Source organism: Calonectris borealis, chromosome 1 (genome assembly GCF_964195595.1).
Source record: "Calonectris borealis chromosome 1, bCalBor7.hap1.2, whole genome shotgun sequence".
Classification (NCBI taxonomy): Eukaryota; Metazoa; Chordata; class Aves; order Procellariiformes; family Procellariidae; genus Calonectris; species Calonectris borealis.
In genome coordinates this window covers 189302643-189325613 of record NC_134312.1, presented here as the reverse complement: position 1 = coordinate 189325613, position 22971 = coordinate 189302643, and the positions used below count along the sequence as shown (strand labels likewise).

The following is a 22971-nucleotide window of genomic DNA, read 5'->3' as shown; positions in this document are numbered from 1 at the left end:
TTTTGTTTGTTTGCTTGTTTTAAATTTCTGTGCTATTTAACCTCAATTTGGCTCATATCACTCAGAAAATAAGCAGAGAAAGAAGAAAAATACGTTCAATGATTACAACTGTAGCAGTGCAAAGACACATTTTTCTCTAACCTACTTTTTAGAAGGTTGTGGTAAAATCACTTCTGCCAAAACTCTACTAGTGATAAGGAAAAGCATAAGGACAGTGGAAAAAAATAAAATGAAAACACACAACCCATTCTCATTATGCTCTGAACTAGTACTTACACCCACTTTATCTACTGCTTTCCATATAAGTGACCAGATACAAATCCATGAAAATTATTAGATTCGCACCAATTTCAGGGGGCTTTAGAGCAGATCCTAAGTGTCTAGGTCCAGAAAGAAGACATTGTAAGAAAATTCAGAGTAATAAGTATGGTGCTTTCAACACAACCTCTAAGGGGTTCTACTTAATGCAGGGAGAGTTAATGATACACTTTCCACTCTATGCTGGTGATCAAAGGTTTACTGCCATCTAGTGACAGTTCTGTGGCTTTATGAAAAACAGTTACTACAGCCCCAATCACTGCTGGTGAATAAGCCTTCACTTGAACTGCCTTAAATGGCATCACTTTTGGAAAACTCAGAGAAAAGTCCAAGCGTGGATGGAGAGAATCTAAATATCTCACTAGACTTCCTCCCAAGATCAAAGTTGGTTTAGTACATTTCAAATTTTTAGCAATGCAGAAACTCCTGGACTTTGTTAATAAGACTTCCATGTCAAGAACTTTAATGAAGCATCTTTTACAGTGTTAGAGGGCTTTTTTTAATGCTGGTATAACCTAAACGTCTCAATAACAAGCTATCTACATTTGTCAAAAATGGGATTTGTTGTCAATGGCTGCCTTGTTAAATACACCGCACATTATAGATGGTCTAGTTCTTGATACCACACATTCAGTCTGGGAACCTGACAGGCAAGCTGATGCCTTCATGGCTAAAAAAGCATAACTGGCATTTAAAGATTAGAAGCAGAAGACTAAAAGGGACCACAAAGGCAATCAAATAAAGCCTTTCACAGTCACAGGCAATTAAAAGTTCCTTCATATACTGATCAATATCTATCTCAATTGCATGTCTCCTTTTATTATTTTTATGAAGAAGCTTTTCAGAACCTTACTGCTCTGTTGGCTAGAAAACAGTTTCTGCAGATGGCATTTAGTAGATCTGTAGCGGATACACAAGACCAGAGTCTAATAATTCATTCTTCCACAAGCATATAAACACTGTAGAAGTATTTTTAATAAAACCAAAAATAATTTTACTCATTTGAGAAAACTGAAATAATAATTAAGCGTACAATATTTTAACTTCTCTCACCTCTACAGCACGCTAAAATGAAAGGCATTTATACAGCAAGCATAGAACAAGAACTTCACTGTCCGATTTTATTAAAACTGACACCTTAAGAATGAGTGCCTGTGCGAACACTTCTGTCAGTCCGCATAGCACATGGCATTGCAGTGACACAGCTGGTTGGTTCTTGAGTGTCCAGGAATTTCCAAGTACCGTCAGGCAAAACCACACTGATTTTGTCAAAAAACTATGTGGCACAAGGGAAAAACGGTACATGCAAATCTCCTTTCCTTTGGTTAACTGAATTCAAGCTTGCAGTTTTTCTGCATTTGATTGTAGATCAATCTCCAACTAGTATCACATTTCTACCATATCTGTCCATTTTTCCAATAGACCAAAATATGTTGGCACTCTGAAATGTTCAACTTCCCAATGCTGGGCGGGGGGAAGTTGGCACTCTGAAATGTTAATCTTTCCATACAGAAAGAAAACAATACTAAGAAGAAAAAGATCACTGAAGAAGAAATGTGTGTGCATATACAATTTGGTATCAGGAAAGGAAGGCAGAAGATACAGAGATACAGTAAAGATGGGAAAGGAAGATGGAAGTATATGGAAGTATAGCAGACAAAAGTACTACCATCAAAGTGTAAAGTGGCATTCTCACAAGAACAAATACAGTAATCTATTTTACAGACATCTTGCACTTCTTAGACAACTCAGTAAAAAGCTCTCCCTATTTTCCAACAACTTCACCAGGAATTGAGGGCACTCAGCACCCCTCAGTACATGCTCACTGCTCATTAGTGACCAGAACAACGTCCGTTTTATGAAAAACAAAACAGTTGTTTTAAAATTAAAACAACTACTCTAAAGATGAATATTTCTAGTTAGGATATTAAACAAAAGAACACAGCTTAAAAGAAAAACTCATACCGAACAGGAGTCTGTGGAAGTATAAGATTAAGTTCCTCATCTGGATTGTTTTTTACTGGTGTCCTCTCCAACTGTGTGCTACAGAAATGGAAAACAAACTTATGAAGAACTAATGTAATTAAAAAAATAATGTTTTCTATAAAGACTTATTAATCTGAAAACTGTGGAACAGATTTTTAGAAGTTCTAGATGTCCAACCACCCCAGTTGTTAGAACAATGTCATTTAAATTCCCAAGTAGATCTGCTTTGAGCCAGATGTTGGACTAGATGACCTCCAAAGTTCCCTTCCAACTTCTTTTTTTTCTCTAGAATTCTATTTATAAACAGCTTAATTTATATGTACAGTTAGTATTAGATCCATTTTAATCAAATTTTAAATGAATGTATTTTTCTAGATAAAAATAAGACAGATAAAGTCACAGGCTCACATCAGGAGCTCACATCAAGTTACGGAAATGTTGAATTGTCAGAACCACTGGAATTTAAGTGCATGACTAAAAAACCATCAGAATCATAGAATCACAGAATAGTTTGGGTTGGAAGGGATCTTTAAAACTCATCTAGTCCAACCCCCCTGCAATAAGCAGGGACATTTTCAATTAGATCAGGTTGCTCAGAGCCCCGTCCAACCTGGCCTTGAATGTTTCCAGGGATGGGGCATCCACAGCTTCTCTGGACAACCTGTTCCAGTGTCTCACCGCCCTCATCGCAAAAAATTTCTTCCTTAGGTCCAATCTAAACCTATCCTCTTTTAGTTTAAAACCATTACCCCTTGTCGTAACAGGCCCTGCTAAAAAGTTTGTCCCCATGTTTCTTATAGGCCCCCTGTAAGTACTGAAAGGCTGCAATAAGGTCTCCCCGGAGCCTTCTGTTCTCCAGGCTGAACAACCTCAACTCTCTTAGCCTTTCCTCATAGGAGAGGTGTTCCATCCCCCTGATCATTTTTGTGGCCCTCCTCTGGACCCACTCCAACAGGTCCATGACATCTGTATTACTGAACAGCACCACGGAGTGTGCCTGGGCACTGGTACTCAACTGTTTATTCTGCTAAACAGTCCATGGCACATTTCTGTCCCATGCAAACTACCATTCCCCAAACAATTTGTGGGTACAGGTCACAAGTCAGAATGGGCTGAGGACCACTCCCAGCAGGCAGCTTCCAAATGCCACCGTCTGGTTTTAGGAAGGAGGATCTGGACAGCGAGGACCCAAGCCATTCCATGTCAGCTGGCCCCAGAGCCGTAACACCGCCTCAGGCATATCTTATCAACTAGCGTGACATGACCTCGACCACCTCCTCCTCCTCCTTCTCATGATTCCTCAGCTTCTCCTGGACGACAGGGGCTTGCACAGAGCAAGAATTAGAGCAGACCTTCCAAATCATTTTAGGTAGAGTCACAGTCATATGTTTTCTAATTATTTAAGCAATAATGTAAAGCAAGGTTGGGGATGCCAGAAATACCTTAGCTGAACTACAAACCTAAGAGGTCAACAGGATACAGAGATCTCCATTTATAACATGAGGGGGTGGAAAACAACGCAAGTTCACATTTTCCGTTATAAAATGAAAGCAGAAAATGGAAATATTACCACGCTATGACATCAGGCTGTAGAGTTTCATCATGATCCAGAAATAATCTTGCGTCTATATCTTTGTTTTTGAGATAGAGCTCATCATACTGTTTCGAGAGCACCTCAACCTCAAAAAACATTGAAAAAAACCCAACTTTATTTTATAGGAACAAATTTGACAATTTACTGAATAATATAAGCTAGTCCTATTTCATGAATACAATGCTGAAATGCTAAGAGAATGACCTTGGAGCTCACAAAGTCACTTTCTACACAACAGCTGAAACATACCCAGAGGAAAATTATCGTTCCCACGCACAAACAAAGATAATCTTTTATAAGAGAAAACAATCCAAGATCATGAGACTTTTTTGAAGAAATGTAGGTCTTGACACTGTAAAAGAGCTAAAGATAGCTAGAGTGGGGGACATAGACCTGCAAATCAAACTAACATTTCCAGGCTTTTAAATCTTTCCTTCCAGAAAAAAGAGGTGTCTCCAGGAGCAGGAAATGTAAAATGATTGTCCTTAGAACAGATTGTCCTTAGATTGTCCTGGACAATCGGCTTGTCCCTGTCTCTGCTGGTTTGGAGACAAAGGCCAAGACCCAAACTCAAACCTTCTTGTTCTGAGTATAAGACAAGTTTCCCCATTTCATATTAATATTTGTACTGGTGTAGTTCTTAAGAGACATGCCTATGTCTACAAAAATATAGACCATTATTTCATACCACATTGGTTTTTTTAAATTATTGTTAAAAGTTTCTTAGTTGATTAGATCCCATATTGACATGACTTCATTTTGCATGGAAAAGTTTGTTGGTTTTTGGTTTGGTTTTGTTTTGTGTGGGTTTTTGTTTGGTTTTGGTGTTTTGTTTCTGTTGGTTGTTTTTGTTTGTTTGTTTGTTTTTTTAGGTGACTAACATTAACTGGAAGCCTGGAATTTTTTTTTATCAGCGCTAGATACTAGCCTCCACTTCAAATCTGCTGCTGTGCTCCTGCAGAAGTAGGCAGTCACCTCAATTATCTGTTCCCTGAGCCCTTAAACATACTAAATAACGCTGTGCTCTGGCAAATTCCTGCTAGAAAAACAGGCAACAGTGCATATGAATCCAAATCAATCCCTTCCCAGTCCCAAGAAAAAGCAAACTGCAAATACCTCCTACAGAGTTTTGCTCCTCATCCTCTCCTTTTACCTTTGCCAAATGAATTTGCTCCAAACTGATCTCATGGTTAAAACTTTGAGATTAAGATTATTAAATCAAAGACTATCTTTCAACTCCTATAATCACTTTTTTTATTATTAAAAAAGTTCGTTATCTTTTCATTTTTCATTATCTTCCTAACGGCTTATGCGTTCTTTTTGTCTAAAGTATTTCAGTATTCCATAAACTTCTAGAAAATTCAGATTCTCACCACAAAAAACAGCAGCTCTTAGACAAAATGACTGTACTGGGCTAACTGGGAAGAAACCTTCAGCCAAAAATAAAAGTTCCGAATCAATCTATTCATCAGTTCATAGAGTCTGACTATCAATCACAAATGAAGACAAATTAAATACCAACATTAAGCCTCAAAAGCTTTTCTTGTTTTGGAAACAACATTAAAATTTATCAAAAGCTCAGTGGTTTTTTATGAAAATGAAAGTCAATTTAAATGTCCCATATTACTAGCTATTGTACTGATAATCTCAGCTATGATTTTCGGTTAGTTGGATTACATATATGAATGACTACCTCTGAAATATAGCTGTAACTTTCTGCTTTGTTTTAGAGCATCCCCTCAGGCACTCAAGTTTCAGGAGGAATGATCATGTGACTGAATTTTTCTTCAAATGCATCATTTTATAGAATTTTCACCAGCAGAGTTTTAGACTGGTAATTTTGATACTATGCTTAAATTGAGCAGCCTTAGATGAGAACCCTCACTGATTTGAGAATAAGCTGTATAATGACCTTTGCCTGGAAGGTACAGTCATACAGGACTTCCCAACTATATATACCCATAAATTAAAAAGTCTAAACAGATTGCTGATACGCTGAAATTAATTTTGGAAGAGACTAAGATCTTTAGCGGGTCTTGTATTTTGTCCCCCACCCAACACGCTATGAAACTGAATGGAACATATACTTGGCTGAATCTTGCAGACCTTCAGTTTGATAAGCTTCAGAGCTGCTTATTTTCAGGTTACCACATCTATTGGTGACACACAGCTAAACCTACTCTTTTAAGAATGATGGATGTAAATACATTGCAAGACGCTACCTACTAAGGCGCACTCTTGCAAGCGATTGCATAGAGGCAGTCTGCTGCATCCAGGCTACAACTCAGTAAGATAAAAGTAGTTCTGCATGGACACAGCAGTCCAAACTCTGCCAGTTGTGAAACTGAGGCTTATCTTTTGGATATCTCTCCAACATGACTACAGTAACATGTCTCAATTACATTTAAATTAAGGTGTGTAATTTAAGACTGTAAGCATTTACAGACTGACTTCAGAGGCCTGATAATGTAATAGTTGTATTTTAGATTAATGGCCTCACCAAGATCATGGATATGCAACTCCTATGTCATGTTTTGCTTTGAGCAAAAGCACTGGTTCAGCCTCAGGAAATTAATTTATTAAATTCAAATGTAAAAACTAAATGTACTCCATGAATACTGGAATCCCTGCTAAACCACATTCCTGAAAAACAATGCATTTTGCTAGATGGTTTTAGAAGAACCTATTAGAACTTCATCAATGTGTAAAGGGAATCTTAAGCAATTTGGCATGAAGTAAAGCACTATTGTTGAACTGTCTTATATTCCTCCAATTACCTCTGGTAGTCCATTTGAAGCTATAATACCGATAGAATTCAAGAAAGGAATAAAGCTTGTGAAATACACATTTTTGACCTAAAAAAAAGAAAAAACATAACATTAGCAATGTACAGAGGCAGCCATGCATACACTGCTTTCATGTCTTTAACTAAAGAAACTAAATGAGACACTTCTGTAATGCACTATATTTTGTTTTCAATAAAGCAAAAATGAAATTGCTCACATATCCAAAACATAGTGATACGTAAGCATGCAGTGCGCAATCCATTGCTGGAACATTAAATGACTAAACTGGGAAAAAACTGCAATCTTCCCAGTCCTCTCATATTTCTGCTTCCATCATCTGCTTAGATATTCAAAAAATCAATCCTTTATACACAGGAATAGATTTATCAGTGAAGGAGAAGGGGAATGGGGTCTTTAAGACCCCACACAGAAGCAACGTGCTTTTTGTGTACATTTTCTCATCAGGGGATGCAGCTGTGAAACCCCATCAGAGCAGCCCTGTGTCCACATGCTACATGCTGTCATCAGCCTATAACGTCGTACTGCATTCTTCACAGTTCAGTTTCCCTGGCAAAGTTATCACCCATACAAAAGGGCTTGATTTGGGGTTTTTTTGTTTGGGTTTTTTTTGTTGTTTTTGGGGCTTTTTTTGTTTGGTTGGTTTTTAAATTACCTACTAGAGAAACTATAGAATGGTAGAATACCTTCACTACTGAACTTGAGAGAATAGTTAAGCAGGCACAAGTATTGAGATTTTAAAAGACCATTTAAATAAATGCATATTCCAGATGGGGTTTAGCAGCAAGTTCTAAAAGACTTTAAAGCACAGGCATTACCTCATCTAAATTACAATCATGCTCTTTACAAAGGACTTCAATAACTTTTGTATCAGTATCAATTTGCTTTGAAGTACGTGTACTCCTGTTCTGACCTCTTCTTGGAGTCCGAGCTGAACCATTAACAGTCACTGCAGTCACAGCAGACTCTGGAAAGACAGAACCATCACAAGGTTAGAGTCATCTTAAATTTTTGTATGATTTTTCAGGTCCTCTTCTTAAATATTTCTCTTTTCATCTGTTCAGCTGGGTAAGAAACCTTCATTACAGAAAACCGATACAAAAAGAAAACTAATTTTTAAATTCCTGTATCAGTATTTGGACATTTTGTTTTTAAAAAGCTATTCAACACAGAATGTAATAGCACTTTTTCTAAGTAGCTTTGAATAGGCATCTGTTTTGCAAAGCTAGGAAAGCCTTATCTTTTCACAGATGAGTAACTATTTTTCCTATTTTTACAGAAGTGTAAAACAAGGAGCTGAAAGAGTAACTTCACTCTACGTGTCTGAAGGTTAATAAAGTCAATGCTGGACTTAAGTGCTGGTGGGAACCTGGAATCTGCAGGGAATTCCTCCTTTCCCCAAATATACCCAGGCAAACAAGTAGGAACAAACAAGTTCACCGTGAAGAAGATATTAAAAAAACCTTAATTGTGAGGTAAAAATATTTCATTTTGTTAACCTCAAAGTAGATGGCTTCAATATTGTCAGCTTGAAATATGTGAATTATATTAACAACATATGTTAATATCATTAAATATTGTTGGTTTAAAACTGACACTCTAATCGGCATGCTGTTCTCATCTGTACCTTTACATTTCTGTTGTCATCATACTGTTACATGTCAAGGAAATAACAGAGTCATAGCACCATCTTTTCCTTCTGTAACTCAAAGCAAACCTAAATAACAGTTCTCAGTCACCATCTACCCAGAATCTGAATTCTTTTACTGAAGTAAAACTGCTGTTTTAAAAAGCCCCTGAACAACTTGTATGGGCAGAGGACATAGCAAATGGATGGCAGGTATAGAAAAAAAAAATGAATCATACTAAATATGCTGCCACATTCAGATAATTTAATTCAAGTTCACCATCATCTAAACTGAACTAAAACATCAAAAAATCCATTTTAATAAGCTTAAGAAGTTTTATTATGTTAATTATGAATGTTAGCATTACTCTAATAGAAATTTAACCAATTTACTTTCTACTTTAGTGAATAAAAAACTGAAATCCTTACTATATGGTTCCTTGAGCATAGCAGGAGGTGACAGTTTGATAAAATAATCTAAGACACACAGCAACAATTGGAAAGAAATCACCAGGTCATCTTCCACTTGCAACACTTTACCTGCAAACGTTTAAAAAGGTAAAGAAAACCTTTGTGAGATGTTTGACTTACTTTTAAAAGTAATTTTGAAAAAATAAATATTTGGAAGTTTATTTAATAAAGCACCACAATTAGAATTCAGAAAGCATGATACAGGATGCCAGTGTTCCTTAAATGCTATTGATTTTAAAACTCATGGTTCTTAAGAGGTTTGTTGCTTTAGAGATAGCATACATATAAACAAATTTACTGTGCACAAAATTCCTACCTCTCAGTGTTCCTTCCTGATTTCTTTTTCATTTTACTGCAGTGGAGTAACTGTGTAGACTATTTTACCTACATGTACCTCTTATTTCTGTGCAATTCTTCCTCACTTTCTTTTTTGTGGTCTTACAAAAGCTTTGTGAAAGCTGCTAGGTATTCAGAAAGCAGTAGTTGCTAGTATATAGTGAAGCTAAATTCAAAACGTGCTATCACACTGTATGGTCAGCCTGTCATATTTATATGAAATGACTTAAAAGTCACACAAATATTAGCATGAAGAGCACTTTTAAAACTACATTATTCCAGCTGTTCCCAAATTATGATTCATATGCCAGAGAAGATCTACAGGGCCATTCCAAGACGGCGTGCATTGCCATGAAAAATCTGGAAAGACAATAGCGATTCAGAACAGCTACAGACCACTACTTGTGTTCTATTTACATGTGCAATTTTTGTTATTTTCTGTCAGAATTAGCAAGCATCACCGAGGGTCTTCTGTGACTTCAACTATTTGCTAGTAAATTTTAGCTTTCCTTATTCTCAATGAAAAGGCAGGCTAGAAAAACTTTGTGGGTTTTACTTTATGCTTATGCTTGGAGAATTCTAGTGAAAAAGCTCCATGAAGCTCAGCTGATCCAAGACCGATTTTGATGGCAGAGATGTGTACACGTCACTGATAACACAGACCTGGAGTAAGCAGCAATTAAGATACATGACTTATTCCTTTTTGTAGGAATAGTACAATGAGACAGGACTCCATGGACTACTATAAATGTTTCATCACTCAGCTTTAACTGGAACTTCAGCCTTTTCAAGGAAGAACTGTAGTATACAAAATTTCAGGGACTTATCTTATAATAATAATTATATTATATTATTATTATTAAATTTAATTAATTATTTACATATTTTTATATATTTGTAATATATATAAGCCTATTAAAAAAATTCTGCCAGTCTTTTCAGGTAATCATCCATTATTAAAATATTGGCTGATTATAAAGCACCTCAGAATAGACTCAAATACAGAATACCAACCTTCAAATTAAAAAACCCCATATCTTATAAAGCTTAAAAAATTATATTTATATACACAGGAAGTAATAGAAGTTAAAAGAATAGCCAAATTGTATAGAAAGAAATATTACTGAGTAGTTACAAAAGACACACAATCAAAACATTTTGGGCCTGTACTATTTTATGGACATTTGTAATAAGGACGCCAGTCTCATACTGGACACATAAAACAAACCCATAAACTCTCTTCATCAATATTCATTAAAATAACTGTCTTTTAATCAAAACTCACCTTTTGCCAGCAAAAAAGTAATCCAGTAATTTTTTAGGACTAATACAGAACTGAGTTCAGCAGAAATCCTGTAGAGACACAAAAATAAAGTCTTTGCATTAACAGTTCTGTAATAATTTAAACTATAGTTTCTGAAAACATGTTTCAGTCTACGGAGCAATTTAAGACAACATGCAAAATTTCCCATATAGTTAAGTTTATTAATTATCTCATTCCATTCCCTACGTAATTATGACTACACATTTGAAAAAATTAAGTCTCCCTAAAGCCATTCAAGAATCAGGAAATATCTGTATCATCCTTGGAAAAGAAAGTGAATGTGAGTAATTCACTTAACTGTTACGAGCTGTTTTCTCTCTTGTGCCTTTGACTAATGCCCTATTCTCCAGTCACAGCATGAACACAAGCTCATTTGGGAGTTGCTAAGGCATCTTTTCATCCATTCATTTGTTGCTATGATTAGGAAGCTCACTCTCCAAATGTTCGTTTCCACCATGCCGAGACACCCGCCATTGGGTGGCGATCCTTCATAGAGGAAGTGATCAAATATATATGTCACTTCTGCGGCTTGCATCATCTCTCACTGAAATTCAAAGTCCCCACTAAATCTAAATTAAACACATGACATCCCATGACTTAGGTCAATCTTAATGGGTTAAAAAATAAAATGCTGACATGTTTTACATCTTATCTTGACAAACACAATTTAGGAAAGTCAAACTTACTCACTACTAGGTTGTTCCAGATAAATAAGGCCACAAGTCCTGGAAAATAAAAATAAATTCTTATTTTTAAACACTTTTCTGAAAGCAAACTATATAATATCTTTGACTTTAATGTAGTAAAAACTATGCCAGTTCACAAAACATTATTCTAACTTAAAAAAAAAGCTGACTCTTGGAGAACAAATTAACAACAGACCAACTAAAGCCCTGCCAGAGCTGAAATAATGCTGTTGCTTGCATGCTTATGTCAAAGCTTGCATAGCAGAACAATTTTAATTTGGTATAATAAAATTGGTTATTGTTTTCTTCCAGAAAGACAGGATTTGTATGTACATTGTTACTCAGTGGCTTGTAAAACGCAGCAAAGTATATGCTACAGCTGCACAGAACACTCTATAAAAGGGCATTTTAAAACCTTTACTCTTTCTGCAGTGTCACTTGCAGTATAACGTTTCTTCCTAATTATTCTAGGTACATGTCACGTCAAGAAATAAATTCAGTTTATTCAAAAAGAAAACAGGGGAAAACCACAAATTTCAAATCCTTCTGTTTGAAAAAATTGTTACCGCAGTTCAAGTTTTGAAAAAGTAAGCAAGTGAGGAAGAGCTAGAGGAGGGACAAAAACCAAAACATGTCTGTGGAAATTTGCAATGACTCTTTTATAGCCCAGAAAAGAGTTGCAATGGGTAAAAACAAATTATTTACAACTTTCATAGAACTTTATAGCTTTAAGGCGACTATAAATTTTACAAAAATGTTGCGATATACACATTATCCAAGCTAATGGTAAGTGTGATTGATTGGACTTTGAAAAGACAAATAAAACTTATATCACATTTGTGCCTTGATTCTATAAACTACCAAGGGGGACTTGCTACCCCTTTCAAGGGTCATTTAAGGGATATTTGAGAGCCTTTTGTGGTTTGGGAGGCAAAACGTTACAGTGACAGGTGAAAAATACCACAGTGCTTGAAGCAACGGGATCAAAAAATACGAGCATCATGGAATGATGCTTCAATGTTTACTAACAGTTTTCTACTGGTATATGCTATACAGAATTTCAAAGACTGATTAAAAATTGCCTCAGAGGATATCAGATCTTGCCAATACGCATCTATCCTAGCACACATTAGCCTGTAAAAGGATCTAAAGCCTTTATCATCTCTGTCTTCATGTTAAAGCATAGAGTGTGGCAACTTACCACCTTGGAGTAACAGCAACTCAAAAAACCATCCATTTGAGAATCTCCTGATTTTCAAGTTACACACAGAAAGCTCTTAGCACTCCGCCATAAGCACATTCAATTTATTCTGTACAAAGAGAATGCCCCTTGATTTTTATTGTATGGTCAGCTAAACCACTCGGGAAGGTTTACCTTGATTACAAGTGAGAACTGCTAATAGAGCAGGCTCTGCAACGCCCCTAGATGCTGGAACAAACAGCTTTAAGTTCCAGATCTGAGAGAGAGAGACTATCTTATTTGTGCTTCTTTTCTTTCAAGAACTCCTTAGAAAGAAACTCTTGGATCAGAATTTGGGGAGGGGTGGGCAGGTAGAAATGTAAAGTCCCTTAAATATTACAATTAAAAATATTTAAAATTATTAAAAATATTACATAGTAAACTAATCCTTATATTTGTAAAAAGCTTAACAAAGGGACTAGTAACCACTTGTCATGCTGCTTTTACTATTGTTTGTACTGCAACACGGGGACTGTTTAACAAAGCATTGTAATAGTTACAAAGTAAAATGCAAGATGTGTTTATTCAACACATGTAAACAGTTCCATTTCACTGTTCTGTAAATATTAGCGCACAAATTTTAAATGAGCTCTTCTAATACACAGTTTGAAAAATCTAAATACTTAAATGTTGACAGCCATAAAGAATTCATAATTTCAAAATGAAAAATGTATACTACCTTTCAAACTTGTGGTATAGTGCAAGTAATACATCATATTTCTTTTTCAGCCTTGATACAGTGCTATCAACTTTAGTGCTTACAGTATCCATGTTAACATCCACCTCTTTCAGAAACTGAAAAAATGTGCATACACTGAAAAAAAGGAGAAAAGATGCTAGATTATCATAACTGAGAATGACTATTATTCAATGGCTCTTTAAAAACCCCACCAAAACCCACTGCCTTACTCCACTAGACTCCAGCATATTCTTACTACAACTAGCCGTGACTGAGAACCTTGCTTTGGAAAACACTACTTGCTTACCTTGAGCCCCATATACCACCTTTACATTTTCCAGATGTAGGAAAACTGTTCAACTAGGTAGCACAGGCCTCTCGCGATATGGGCTCTACTACAGAAAGAGCATTTTCTTGGCTAGCACAGATATTATCTTCGGAAGTCAGAATTTGCTAACTAGACACATCTTTCTTCCTTGCTCTGCCAGTAAAACCACAAATATCCAACACAGACATCTCGACGCTTGCGTTCTAGCTAAAAGTTCTACTTCAGAAATGTTCTTACTACTCTAAGAACATGAGCCTTGGCTCCATCTGCATGCTAAAGAGAGGTCTAGGAATGAAAACTGAGATGAATGCATTGAATTATATGGAATTCCAAGTCTTTCAACAGGCATTGGCGGCAAGCACAGCCCTATCCTTTGGAAATACTATTACACAGGGGACCAAGGTTTTCCCTACTCATCCGTGTAATATTATGGCCATCAAGAAAGCATTTTGTTGTTTTGTGCATAACCAAAATGAGCAGATTACTAAAAATGAAGGTGGAGGAAGCTATCAAATATATTCAACTATTTCAACTATATCAAATATATTTTAGTCCTTTATCAGAATATAGGATTCTGAGAGATTTTTTGATCTCTGTCAGATTAAAAAGCAAAATATAAAAACAGTCAGGAGTCCCTTTGGGAATTCTTTTACCGTGGAATGAAAAATTTTTTCAATATATCTGTGTGGCTCTAGAGGATAAGATGACTGGTAGAAATCTCTGCCAGACTGACCTTATAGCTGACAAAAAGTCCAGGACAAATAAGCAATTGAGTATTGCTAAAATAAAAATCGTCAGAGTAATAGCTTACTCTTTGAAACCCCAAGGGAAAAAGTCTCTTTCTGTTTGCAGCACAGGTTGGTCTGTACTCAGGTGGAACACTCTGAACATCACTGCACAAATGCAATTAGATTTCATCCACACAGTTCCAATTCAGTCAAGACTGAAGAGTTTAAGTTAAACATAGGACCTTACTGCTGCTCCGGGAAACAACGTGAGCAGCACGGAGATGTCTTATCGTAACCAATGACTTCCAAGAAAAGGATATTTAACCCCATGCCTGGGGTTACCACCACGACGTGCCCGGCGTTCTGCCTTAGCCTCCTGCCCAAGAGCACCTGAAGGCTTTGCTCCTGCACGTGCTGTCGACGCACAGCACAGTTATTAGGCAGACAGCATTGGAATCCTTTCCTTAGATGAATCTAACACTATTGCTGTTGCCACCTAAATTTACCTTAAAAGCAGATATTGTCCTATAATCTTAATTTCTGTATTACGAACTTAGTGAATATACAATATAACAGTAACAATCCCCTAGCAAAAAGCATATACAAAAGTACAAAATTTAGACTGGCATTAAAATGTTTGAAAAAGAGCACCATGCTTGCAAACTATTTGAAGAGTAACGTTTTTTTCCACTTCTTGATTTAGCCTAAGCCTAATATTGGAAAAAAGGTTTTATAGAAAATCTTGATAAAGGGAAAGAAAGGAAAACATTTTAAGTGTAATTTACACCAAGTTAAATTGATGAAGACTTTAGGTTGAGCAAGAACAAGAATCAGCTGTGTGATACAATCAAAGCCAATCACAGCTAAATCAAACAAGTATCATTGCTCCCTCAACTAAAATATGATAGCAAGGCTCCTAGTTTACCGAAATATTAAAAATTCCCATAAGTAACCTTTACTTTAAAATCAACTAGCCTGATATGCACGAAGATTCACAATGCTTTAAAAACATTCTCTTTATAAAAACGTTGACTAGTTGAAATCTAAATTCACACTTAAATTCACTTACCTTATGCTTATACTTTTCAGAAGCTCTGTGAAAGTGAATGTCATTTCATCCAGATCAATTGCTACGATAAAGATACAGACTCCCCATGTTTCCTTTTTCTTTTTGTTATAAGCCTTTTAGAAAAAGAGGAAACAGTTTTTATTTTTATTATGCAATAAAAGTGGGTAATGTATGGAAAGCATTAATTTGTCCAAACTAGATTAGAAACAGTAAAACAAAACACCCTCAAGCAAACATTTGACTATGACAGCCAATTATTTGATAACTGAAAACCGTTAAAAGTTTTACTTTACAGATGAAAGACCAAGCACTTAAACTCTTATTCCTAGAGTACAAGATCAATTTTACCCATACAATTCAGCAAAGCTTTGAAATAGAAGCTTTGCTTCCACAGAATGTTTATGCAAAGCAGAAACCATTTTTTTTTTTAAGTTACTATATTTGACCATAATAAGACACTGAAGGTGAAGGAGAGAAGGAATCAGGAGAGAAGCCATAAGAAAGAAATATAAAATCATTAGAAGGACAGGCAATAAGTACTCATGAACTTTATTCTCCAGCTAGGTCTCAACACTCATCACAGCTGAACCACAAACCCATCTCTTTGTTTAGTAAAGTGTGACAGTAACAAGCACCTTCAGGCATTTTCCTACCATACATCTACACTTAAGGTCTGTCTTCTGCTGCTTAGAAGTAAGGTACAGGCTGTAATCGATCATCCTTCACCAAAAAAAAGCCAACCCGCAATGACAGATGTGCCATCCACATGGAGCTCACTCCTGGTTCACAAGCTAAGAGCCAGCCGGGCATCAGTTACAATTCCAGAACCCTTCCAACAAAACAGCATCTCAATGGAAAACCTCTAAGGAGGGACGTTTTGTAGAAGCATGGAAGAAAAAACCCAAGCTGGTATACCGCAGGTTTTGGAAACAAAGCTATTTTGAGGACAGAACTAGGTGTGGGTGCAGCCCTGCAAGACTCCTAAAACAGCAAACTCGTAAAATACTCTTTGGACATTTGGCATCCTTGTAAATAAATCTCCAACGCCACCCAGGCCCACAGCTGCTTCAGCAAAGGAGCAGAGCTTGAGCATGTCTCTCAGCAGGTCTAGGTCCAATGTGACATCCGATAGAGGACAGCAGTGAAACAGACCCCCGGGAACAAGTGAGCTGAAATACCAAACTCCTGCTCTTCCACGTTGCTTAGTTTTAGCCCACTCCCTGGCCTACTTTTTTTATCCTTTCCCCAATCACTCCACCTAGCTGCTTCCCAGACAACACCAATGTGAGCCACACGGGCCAGTTCACTCTAGAAAATACTCACAAAAGGCAATAGGAATAAGACTGCACCAGACCTGGCTCCCTCCATCTTACGTGGTCTTCCAAAACTACCCCAAAAGGCTCTGCATCCTCAGCACCCACGCATGTCTTCGCTTACTCAGCAGTGTAACGATGACAAATAGCTTGCCGTGCCCATAAACGATACAACAACGATTTCACTAACACTGCCAACAATTATACATACATTTTTTGCAATTGCTCTGCTTCTTTCTTGGGACCAGTGTTTATACATCCATGAAGACTGGCTGGGGCCTCCTCCAAAGAATGAGAAGTTTCATTGGTTTGTGCAGTTGATAAAGAGTTATAGTACAGGCTTGAATGCTAAAGTAACCAGCCACCTTCAACAACATGGTAACTGTCCATTATTTAAGTTACTATTTTCTTCCTGCATTCCTATTTGAGCATTTCTATGAATCGTGACATCTTGTACAATACAAAATTGTTCTGAAAGAAGCTATTAACAGACTGAGATGCATTTCACGATACATAAAGGAATGGATATTAATATAAAATAGTCACTGTCTCTTTGTTTATTGGAAGCCCTCACTTCTTAAGTATTTTACGTACCATCGTATACCACCAGCAACCTAAAGATGAGGCAAAAAAATTGCTCTCGAGGGGGTTTTGCACAGAAGAAAGGCTTTGCAAGAGATGCACTCCCACCGTCTCAGCGACTCTCAAAAATCCTTTGCTGACAGGTACAACAAGCTACCAAGGCACATAAGAACAAAAAATGTTCTGTAGGATGGGGATGTCTATTTTCCTACATTAATATGTCTGTGAAGCATTGTAAAAAATCTTGAAGGTTAAGGCTAGCTAGTGACCTACCAAGAAGAAGGATGACTACTCACTCACTGAAGACACCACTACCACTGGAGTCAGTTGACCTTGTTTAATAAAGAAGTTCCCCTCACTTCATGCTCCTGCAAACTCAGACCATGACATTGTTCTGTAAATACAACATCTCGTAGGGCAGGAGAACTGAGTGCTAGGAAGTGGTGAAATTGTTCCTAGATTGCTGCCTATCCAAACAAGCCTAGCTCTCCTGGGCGGCTTAGCTCTATTCAGGGAGGATGAATGCTTCATGACTACAGCAATGGTTCATTTGGGGTGAGATTTGGTTTTGCAAGAACAATCTTTAAACTCCTTATCCAGTATGGTTTGGGGTAATAACTCATTTATTTCTACCATTAAACAAGATGGCAGCCTCAGAAGCAGCCTGTCAATCCACTAGATTCAAACCATTACAGTGAGTCAAAAACTGGTATCAGGACTACCCCTTTATCTACTCCTGGTGTTACAGGCTGCTTTGGGCAGCTTGTCCTCAACCAGACACATGTTGGATGACTGCTGGCATAACAAAAAACATTACACAGAACCCAGGATAAACTAATAGATTATGATTGTTTTCCAGTAGCAAAGAAAAGGTGAGCAGCTCTTGAGTGTGCCCACCTCAACATCAGCTGCGTGAGGGAGGAGAGGAAAACACCAAGAACACCAGACTGGGCCTATCCCACCAGCTACTGCTGGTTAAAACACACACAGACACAGGTAAACTGCAGTTTCCTCAGAAAATAAGACTATCTGCCCACACCCATGCTTGGGGAAGAGTGGCTGGAAAGATGCCCAGAGGAAAAGGACCTGGGGGTGCTGATTGACAGCCGGCTGAACATGAGCCGGCAGTGTGCCCAGGTGGCCAAGAAGGCCAATGGCATCCTGGCCTGTATCAGAAATAGTGTGGCCAGCAGGAGCAGGGAGGTGATCGTGCCCCTGTACTCGGCACTGGTGAGGCCGCACCTCGAATCCTGTGTTCAGTTTTGGGCCCCTCACTACAAGAAGGACATGGAGGTGCTGGAGCGTGTCCAGAGGAGGGCAACAAAGCTGGTGAAGGGCCTGGAGCACAAGTCTTATGAGGAGCGGCTGAGGGAACTGGGGTTGTTTAGTCTGGAGAAGAGGAGGCTGAGGGGAGACCTCATCGCGCTCTACAACTACCTGAAAGGAGGTTGTAGTGAGGTGGGTGTTGGTCTCTTCTGCCAAGTAACAAGCGATAGGACGAGAGGAAATGGCCTCAAGTTGCGCCAAGGGAGGTTTAGATTGGACATTAGGAGAAATTTCTTTACTGAAAGAGTGGTCAGGCCTTGGAACAGGCTGCCCAGGGAAGTGGTGGAGTCACCATCCCTGGAGGTATTTAAAAGACGTGTGGATGAGGCCCTTAGGGACATGGTGTAGTGGGCATGGTGGTGTTGGGTTGACGGTTGGACACGATGATCTTAGAGGTCTTTTCCAACCTTAATGATTCTATGATTCTATGAAGATTTTAGTGATTCTAATAGATAAAATATAAACATCATGGAGTAGGAGAAGGGGAGAAGAGATAGGGAGAGGTCCTCCTGGCAAGTCAGACTCCTGAGTATTCTCCTCCTCATACCCCTTCCCTCCCCAAAGCTCACAGACATTTTTCAAGTCCTTTCCTACACAAATGAGCTAAAGCTGACTGCAGAACAAAAATGCAGCAGCATCGCTCTGTTCAACTATTTTGCCAGTGTCATAACTCCAGGGGAGCCAATCCTATGACACAAATTAACGGTTTGTTTACAGTCAAAGCCAGACAATTCATCCCAGATGGACTTGAAGGCATGGGAATGGACGCAAGACAAATTCACAGCCAGAAATTCATTGCTGAGGGTTTCTGACTCAAGACCTTTGTTGATATAGCACCACTACAGAAAACAGGCAGGACAACGGCTCAACATTTGTCCTTGGCTGTCAGTTCCAATAAGATGACTTCCAGTGACCTTATTTCAACTCATCATTAATCAAAGCCTACCAATCACTAAGTTACCAATCAGTAATTGGTAACTTACGGTTACCAATCACTAACTCAAAGATTATTTAGCACCTAGTAGTCTACATAGATTTCTTTCTATGCTCTAACTTCGGGCAATGTATGTCAGTTCTGTTGAATCAATATAGTTTTCTGTAGGAAAAGATCTAAAACTCTCACAAACTCTTTCAAAATATTTATTTCTCATTCTAATTACTATTACTACTATTTAATCTAGTTTTAGCAGATCATTAGTTTGCCTAAATCTAGTGAAAACAATCTGGAGGAGTCATAGGCTTAAAATGCTCATCAAACTGAACTATTGTGAAATGGGATTCTTGCCTCTCTTCTTTCCAGATGTTGTTGCAAGGTGTTAAAGGCACTTACAGAAATAACTTCTCTTCCCTACCTCAAGAGGCTTTGCAGTGCTAAACCAGTCACAAGGAGGAGATGGTCACAGGAAGTCTCAGTTCTAGTTTGCAGTTAGAGATGTTTATTATTCTGCCAACACTGACAACAGTTTTGTTGACAGCCTACAAAAGTGAGCCAGGAATAGAAACTTCAAATGATGTTGTGTAAAAGAAGGTCAAGAGAAATGTACATGAGGAATATGCAAATGGGTATTTGAATCAAATGGTATACAGGATGTCACACTGTAAATACCAAAAACCTAATTTTTGAAGGGGAAGATGTAGAACACATACGTGCAATGCATCTGCTACTAAGATGCTGAGTATCACCAGCAAGAGGCCATGGAGATGATTTATGTTTGCTTCGGGACTTTCAGTAGCTCTTTGGTTTTTGTTTAATAACAGAGGATCCTAAAATATCTGTAATTTTGCTCATCCACCCAAAGCTTCAGTGGATTCAGGTTCAGTTTAGCTGCAGTTCTATAAATAAGAGACAAAGCTCTAGACAGAAAAGACTTTATTAGCTCATATGTGTTTCATGCTTTTGCCAAAAGCAAAAAGCCTCTACATGCCTTTTAACATGAGGATGAGGTGGTTTACCAAGCACAATGTTTTCTTCTTCATAAGAAACTACAACCAAAAGGAAATGATTTAATTTAAAAGTGAAATGTTATGGATTGGGAACATGTGACCTGCTGATCACCAACTTTTTTGTCTATATAGAGTAACCTTGCTATATTTAAGAACTCATTATTTCATTCCTCCACTTAAGCTACAGTTCATCTTTTCAGGTTTTTTTCACTAAGAACATAGTTCAACTCTTGTGCGAATCAAGTGCTCTGCAGTGTCTGCATACCAGGTAAGTCACCAGTTGGAGATGATTTCAGAACATAAGATGAGCAATTAGAAACAAGGAAAGACGACAGAAACATCTTCAGATGCTAGAGACTTTCTGGGGGAAAAAATAAGGCACCAATAATACATTACCGCATCCATGGGGTACAGAATAATCACCACTAGCTTGAATTGTAACACAGAAACAGATCAGTGTAGTACTTGGGGAAAAAAATCACGGGCAAAGAAAGTTAAAGTAGGAAGGACTAACTATGCAGACTGCAGATCTTTCATCATCACAATTTTTTAATAGTGGCTTAGACAGACACTTGATAAAAATGACTTAGGAATTCATGAGTCTGAACAGCTGAGCAGCAGCAGAACAGTGGGCCACATTTCCCAAACAGTGCCATGAACAGCAAACTAAAAAGGAAGCTCCTACCCATGCACCGCATACTACAGCAAGTTGGGCTGATGAGGTTGAAGCACACCAGGTCCTTGGCAGACTCCAATTTCTATCAATTTCCTAAACCACTTCAATTTTCTTTGCAGAAGTTTGGTTCCAATTTAGTCACCCTATCATCTGTTCCTCATATTGGTTCTTTCCAATATATTAAGCAACAATTCACTCAAGTTTCTTTTTCCTGCTTACATCACCCAATATTCTACTTCAGATTCTCATTTTGTTGTTCTTTACCAAAACAAACAGTAGCAGAACATAACAAACACCCTAAACTTTTTCCTAGCAGTATTAGCATGGCTTCCAGGACCTCTCCTAGTCTTTCTTACACCAACAATCACATACTGCTCACCAAAGTACATTAGTAATTCCACGCTATTGATTCATAATACAGATTTCAGGAGAGTTACAAAAAAATAAAGAGTACAAGAGAAGCAAGCATCAGAGCCAATTTTCTAAATCAACAACTGTCAGTGTATAAGAGTTTTGAAATTAAGACAGTAAAAACTACAACTCTAAAACAAGTATTTTGTTTACCTAGGTAGCTTGGTTTGGTAAACAAGAGAAGTGATAGAAAGAACAAAAGTCTTTGTATGACACTAATGCAAAAGCTCTTATTTATACATACACTTCCATGTTTACAATGAACTTGTGCAGGAGTTCACCAGTTATAAAAAGAATTTAAAAATAAAACATCTTCTGGTCATGTATCAGGTACCTTCCTTCACACCATATACCAACAGCGCTGATTCAGTACGACATTTCTGGAACCAGCGTTTGGGGTTTTGTCTCAGAGATTTTTCAAGTTATGATTTCATTGTAAAAGAGTGTAATTAAACTCTAGCTGTCACAGAGGAAAACTTTACCACCACATTTAACAGACAGTTATAGTGGTTTGAACAATCTCTCTCTGCAGGTCTACTTTTTCCAACTACAAGTCAGCCTCAATTTTCCAGAAAGATCATGTAACCATCTCTCTCCCGTCACCTTCCTCCTCCTCCTCCACACCTCTCACAGGCGTTCAGCTGTTTCAAGGATTCAAGGCCCAGCTGTGATAGGGTGCAGCTGTATATCCTTGACTCAAATTGCTGCAGAAACAAGTAAGTTGAGAGCACTGTAAGAAAAGCAGCAGTGCAGAGCTATGCAAGATAAGAAAGGTGAAATTTCAGAGAGAAGTAGGATCATTAGTAGCTCAGAGATTCAAAACAAAAAATATCAATGTGGAAAGGTGTGACATCCTGAAGGAAAAAAGCAGCGAATCAGCCAGTTTTGGTGGTGCCAGTGGCTTCAGCGGGTAATGGCACAGAGGATTAATTCCAGGGAGCAGCTGATACCAACCTTTCTCCTCCTGACTGATGCCTGCCTGGCCAGCAAAGACTCTTTAGGTGTATCACTGAAGTGCAGGCACACTCAGGCTGATAGGTCACTACATCCTAGCAATCTTTTGTGTGCATGTGCCAAAAATAATCGCTTTACACTTTTAAGCTGCATATACTTTGTTTGCAGAGTCTCTTTGCACATGATTACATGTATCCTAAGTGACCCAAAGAGAACAGTACTAATAGATGCTTTCACTTTAAGTCACTAAATATTCACTGAGTAAGGACACAGCAGGTGTTCAGACTAGGTCCAAGCCCATACTTGCACCCTGAATCTCTGCCGGTTACCACAGTACCTTATGTCTGGGCCACGCCGTTTCCTAGTTAGCGCTACAAGTCCCCTCCACATCCTCAGAGGCTTGGCAGGCACAATTCTAAGATCAACCACAAAGAACAAGGCCAGTGTGCCAGGGAAAGTAAGGTTTCAGGTCTTTATGCTCTGTAAATAGCTTGAGAGTGGGATCATTAGATGCTACCTCTATTTCCATCAGCAGTCTGATGATTTAACCTTCCTCAAGTCAAACCAACTATAGG

At 37.9% G+C, this 22971-nt stretch overlaps 1 protein-coding gene across 1 annotated transcript in view; it reads right to left on the bottom strand.

The window, feature by feature from the left end:
* RB1 (RB transcriptional corepressor 1) overlaps positions 1-22971 on the bottom strand; it is an 80076-nt gene that overhangs the window by 54630 nt on the left and 2475 nt on the right. The window contains exons 3-12 of the mRNA XM_075142225.1: positions 15191-15303; positions 13066-13200; positions 11147-11185; positions 10422-10489; positions 8759-8869; positions 7521-7669; positions 6676-6753; positions 3875-3984; positions 2278-2361; positions 346-380 (exon numbers count right to left, since the gene is read on the bottom strand). Coding sequence (XP_074998326.1) covers positions 346-380; positions 2278-2361; positions 3875-3984; positions 6676-6753; positions 7521-7669; positions 8759-8869; positions 10422-10489; positions 11147-11185; positions 13066-13200; positions 15191-15303 — 922 coding nt within the window. The remainder of the gene's footprint in view (positions 1-345; positions 381-2277; positions 2362-3874; positions 3985-6675; positions 6754-7520; positions 7670-8758; positions 8870-10421; positions 10490-11146; positions 11186-13065; positions 13201-15190; positions 15304-22971) is intronic.